The 5,718-nt window shown below is 35.2% G+C and overlaps 1 protein-coding gene across 1 annotated transcript; it reads left to right on the top strand.

Moving 5' to 3' along the window:
- The first annotated feature begins 663 nt into the window (after window positions 1-663).
- On the top strand, window positions 664-1,381 carry LOC130459748 (uncharacterized). Its single transcript, XM_056827278.1, has 3 exons — window positions 664-921; window positions 1,023-1,121; window positions 1,228-1,381. The coding sequence occupies exons 1-3, from the start codon at window positions 805-807 to the stop codon at window positions 1,324-1,326; spliced, it is 315 nt and encodes a 104-aa protein (XP_056683256.1). The 5' UTR covers window positions 664-804; the 3' UTR covers window positions 1,327-1,381.
- Window positions 1,382-5,718: the final 4,337 nt, after the last annotated feature.

The following is a 5,718-nucleotide window of genomic DNA, read 5'->3' as shown; positions in this document are numbered from 1 at the left end:
AGGTTCTTTGGTTCAAAGTTGGGTTCGAAAACATCATTTTTGCCTAAAAATGACCTAGAACGACCCAATTAGCCTTAAATGTGAAATAATAGATTGTAAAGAGCCTTAGAAAGTTATAACTATGCATATGAGACGTGTAATAAGTTTGAAAACATTCCTTAGGTTCTTTAGTTCAAAGTTGGGTTCGAAAACATCATTTTTGCCTAAAAATGACCTAGAACGACCCAATTAGCCTTAAATGTGAAATAATAGATTGTAAAGAGCCTTAGAAAGTTATAACTATGCATATGAGACGTGTAATAAGTTTGAAAACATTCCTTAGGTTCTTTAGTTCAAAGTTGGGTTCGAAAACTTCATTTTTGCCTAAAAATGACATAGAACGACCCAATTAGCCTTAAATATGAAATAATAGATTGTAAAGAGCTTTAGAAAGTTGTAAATAAGCATATTAAACGTAGAATAAGTTTGAAAACATTCCTTAGGTTCTTTGGTTCAAAGTTGGGTTCGAAAACATCATTTTTGCCTAAAAGTGACCTAGAACGACCCAATTAGCCTTAAATGTGAAATAATAGATTGTAAAGAGCCTTAGAAAGTTATAACTATGCATATGAGACGTGTAATAAGTTTGAAAACATTCCTTAGGTTCTTTAGTTCAAAGTTGGGTTCGAAAACATCATTTTTGCCTAAAAATGACCTAGAACGACTCAATTAGCCTTAAATGTGGCTACTACGTATATAATTGCATTTACATGTGTAAACAAAGTATATAATTGCACTTACATGTAAAATATTCTTTGCATTTACATGTGTAAACAAAGTATATATAATTGCATATTTTATCGAATGTGTAGTGCTTTTCGGAGTTACAAGAGACTAGGTGGACAATCTAAGGGAACTAAATTAACATGGATTCCAGCACAGGTATAATTAGTTTATTATTTACCTAAGAAGCAAGTTTTTCAAAATTATAACATACAATGTGATAGAAATTTTACTTGTGTTATTTATTTTAATGCATTTAGTGTGCTCAACAACCGGGATCACTAGATTGTGGCTACTACGTCATGCGTTTTATGTACGACATAATAATGAAGCATGGTAATAGTCAAGATCTTACTAAGGTATGTTCTCATAAACTACGTACTTTATATAATAAATAAAATTGAAGTACACAAAACTATTATATTGATCGATCGTTGATATATTGAATTATTTACACTTTTTTAGGATTTTTCAAGAACATTGCCTTATTCACCGGAGGAGATTAATGAGGTGAAAGATTTTTGGGCAGATTACTTCATGAACAATGTCGAATTTTTAGCTTAATTTGTAATATGAACTTGATCTCTAGCTAGCTACGTACCTTTGTTGTAATAATTTTTTTTATTGTAACATGTTGGTTGATCTATGACGAATTTAATTGCCTTTTATTGGGAACGGTTAATTACGTAGTAAACTTTTGTGACAGGTATTATTTATAAATGTATTCCCGGTATTGGGAATGAAGCGTCTAATTTCAAAGACGATCATGTCGGAATTTCCAACTAAAATATTAAAAAACGAATTTTTTTTAAAAAAACAATAAGTCATTTGCAACGCACGTTAGCTCAATGTGCGAGGCAAATGACTTAATTTTTTGGCGCTAAAATTGTCATTTGCGTCGCACATTAAGCTAATGTGCGTGGAAAATGACTTTTTTTTTGGCGCCTAAAAGTCATTTGCGTCGCACATTTAGCTAATGTGCGTGGCAAATGACTTTTCAACATGGTGCCTGAAAAGTTATTTGCCACACACATTTGCTAATTGTGCGACGCAAATAAGGGTCATTTGCGTCGCACAGATGTGCGACGCAAATGACTTTTAGTCATTTGCGTCGAGATCTTTTGCCACGCACGATGTGCGACGCAAATATGCTTAAAAGTGCGATGCAAATGACCCTTTTCCCACTAGTTTGGCATGACACCTTTTAACTCAATTTTAAAGTTTGGAACTTAAGGCTCTTACTATGTTGGTTAGATTTTAAGTGAACTAAAATCCTTATTCATGCAACATAATCAAGCCATAATCTCATGCATAATTAAGACATATTTAAAGCAATAAATAACTTAAAACATGCATAAGATATAAATGTGATCAAGTATGGCCCGACTTCATCTTGAAGCTTCAACTTCAAACTCCGTCTTGAAAATGGATTGGAAACTCCGTTTTGAATTTCACTATGGGAGGCGCCATTTTCTTCAAATAGGATAAGCTATAATTAAACTAATTACAACTATTTGATGGTACGCAGACCATATTTAAAAACAATAAAATTTGGTACGTTAGACCAATATTACATTCAAATTAATGGTACGCATATCATATTTTCTATCCTATTTGGGCCATACTAGTCACTTTTCAATAACCTGCAAAACAGTACATATACAATATATATCATTCACCCATTCATTATCATGAATGGCCCACATAGCTGGTTAGTATAACATGTTATGCATCACATAAATATTTGCAGCAATTAATCAAGGGCACCAATAATCTACCAATTATTCAGTCCTTATTAATTCTAATGAAGTTGTTTAACCTTAAAGGAATGTAGACCTAATCAAGAGTTTATGACTAAAATGCTCCCACTTAAACCAATAAATTAGCATGCTTTACTAATTTTAAACATAAAAATGTATTTCCTAGTCTAACCGGAAACATACAAATTTAATTAAAATTTAAAGCTCATATAAATTTATAATTGAATCCATTTAATTTATTTTCAGTTGAATTAAATGAATTTAAATTAATTCAAGGTTTTAATTTTAATAAAATAATTAGTATAAATAAAGTTTATAATAATTAGATTATTCAAAATTAAATTCCGAGAAAACAATTTAAATTACTAATTTTAAAATTAATTAAAATCGTTTCCGAACTGAAAATTTAAAATTAAAATCAAAACGCATCAATCGTAACAAGACGAGGCACTTGGGCTTGCGCCCAAGCCCCGTCGAGTGCACAAGGCAGCAGCGCCCCTCGACTGATCGTACGACATCACACGAGCAGGCCACACGCAACGCAGCAAGCCCAGGCCACGCTGCGCGCAACCTGCCTCACTCGACGCGTCTGGTTGTATCGCTGGGCGCGGCAGCGCGCGCTGTGGCGCAGCACGCTCGCTGCCCACATACGACTTCTCGCCTGGCTCACACCAATGCCCATCTCCCATCTCCCACTCGCCCACGCTACACACAACACTCGACACAAGGGCAACGTGCTTCCTTGTGCTCGTGTCCCATGGCCCTTGCTCGCTGCATTGTACCGCATGGGCGACGAGCTCCCTTGCTTGTTGTCGCATGCCCGCACTATACAACACCCCTTAAGGGTAACACGTAGCGCCCATTGCTTTGTGCGTGCAAGTTTTATGAGCGAATTTCATAAAAATTAAAACTTTTATTTCAAAATTAATGACAAATTAATAAATCATATTAATCTCATAATTTTAGGGCGAAAAATCGAAAATTTATTAATCAATTAATTTCCGATTATCATGGATTCAAATCTAGGTCATAAAATTTTAAAATTTATCATAAATTAACAATTTTTATGTTGGTTTTTAATTATAGATACCTAATTAAATCGTTAATTAATTATGAAAATAAAATCAATTCTAAATTATTCGAATTTCAACAAATTAATTACAATTACAAATTAGGTTGTATAATTAACAAGCTTAGGCATTCAAATTTGTTAAACATATACAGTAGTTCAATAAAAAATTCAAGATTTAACAACAAGAATCGCAAATATACAATTTAACATCTTAAAATTACAAACTTATGCGTTCGAAAAACTAAAACCTCCGAAAAGTCATAGTTAGGCTTCGAATTTGGGAATTTTGGCTTCGGCCGAAAAGTAGTATTTTTGTCAAAATTTTGGAATGCCTTTTACATGCGGAATTGACACAAAAATCACTCGATTTCGTTGAGTAACGAAGAAACTGCCGAAAAACTGCGTACATATAATTAAATAAACGCAATTTGCAATTATTGAACTATTACGAAAATTAATCACCCATTTTAATTCATTGCAAATTTGTAAAATTTAACCATGTTAAGCAATTATTATGGAATTAATTAGAGGCTCGTGATACCACTGTTAGGTTATGATACATATAAACGAATATAAATCATGCGGAAAAACCATAAACGCCAGGATTCCAAATTAATTTCTACATAACAATTAGCATAATTAGGATGCATACTCATTGTAGCGTGCCCTCCCTTGCTGCGCCCGAACCGAACAAGAACAAGTCTTTAGGACTCCAAGTGTCGTCCCCCCGTAGAAAGTCCACAGCACGTTCGGATCCGCCTTAAGATTGACCAACTAGAATCACCCTTAAGGTACTAAAATATTCGGCTATTATGGGCAAGGTGTATGACTGAATTTTTGCTCAAATTCTTACCTTTGAATACTTCAAACTCGTTATAAATTATGAGCCTTGATCTCATATTTATAGGCCATGGAATAAGCAATCGAATCCTACTAGGATACGAATTAATTAAATTAGAATCCTAGCAGAACTCTTATTTAATTAATTTATCTTTTTAGGATTAGGAAATTTAATCATTAAACGAATCCTATAGGCTTTAGGTTTCGTATGTGAACACAAACACACACGCACGCACAGCAGCCCACGAGGGGCGCCATGCGCGCGCGCGTGAAGCCCGAGCGATGCAGCCATTCAGCCACGAAGCCCACGAGCTGCCTGCCCCCTTTGGCGCGCGCCGGGCCTGCCTTGCGGTGGGCCTGGCGCAGCCTTGGGCTGGGTGTGTTGCGGCGCGCGATTGCCTTGCTGGACGCGGGCCTGGCTTCGTGTTGGGCCTTCGTCTAGCAAACTCGTCCGATGCTAATTCGTACGACGCGCTTCCGATTAATTTCCCGATTTCGAAATTCATTTCCGATACGAACAATATTTAACATTTTCGATTCCGGAATTAATTTCCGTCTCGAACAAATATTTAATATTTCCGTTTCCTGAATTATTTTCCGATTCTGATAATATTTCCGATTCTGACAATATTTCCGTTTCCGGCAATATTTCCGATTCCGGGAATATTTCCATTTCCGATAATATTTTCCGATACGTACCATGTTTCCGTTTCCGGCAACATCTACGACTTGGATAATATTTATATTTCCGATACGATCCATATTTCCGTTTCCGGAAATATCATCATTTCCGGTGTATTCATTTATTTGCCTTTGACGATCTCAGCTCCCACTGAAACCAAGATTCGTCGATTCCGAATATCCATTAGATAGAGTATTTAATGCCATTAAATACTTGATCCGTTTACGTACTATTTGTGTGGCCCTACGGGTTCAGTCAAGAGTAAGCTGTGGATTAATGTCATTAATCCACTTGAACTGAAGCGGCCTCTAGCTAGGCATACAGTTCACTTGATCTCACTGAATTATTAACTTGCATAATTAATACTGAACCGCATTTATTTGACTTATCATTAAATGCATACTTGGACCAAGGGCAATATTTCCTTCGTTCGAAGGTTAGAGGTGATTTCAGTTGCTTCATAACGTTTACGACCAATTTCAATAGATATGGTTATGTTTACTTAATGAAACACAAGTCTGGATTTTTGGAGAAATTATGGGAATATCAGAATGAAGTAGAGAATAAACTTAACAAGAAAATCAAATCTCTAAGATCGGATC

Source organism: Spinacia oleracea, chromosome 4 (assembly GCF_020520425.1).
Source record: "Spinacia oleracea cultivar Varoflay chromosome 4, BTI_SOV_V1, whole genome shotgun sequence".
Lineage (NCBI taxonomy): Eukaryota > Viridiplantae > Streptophyta > Magnoliopsida > Caryophyllales > Amaranthaceae > Spinacia > Spinacia oleracea.
The sequence above is the reverse complement of the archived record's forward strand: the minus strand, read 5'-3'. Positions and strand labels throughout refer to the sequence as shown.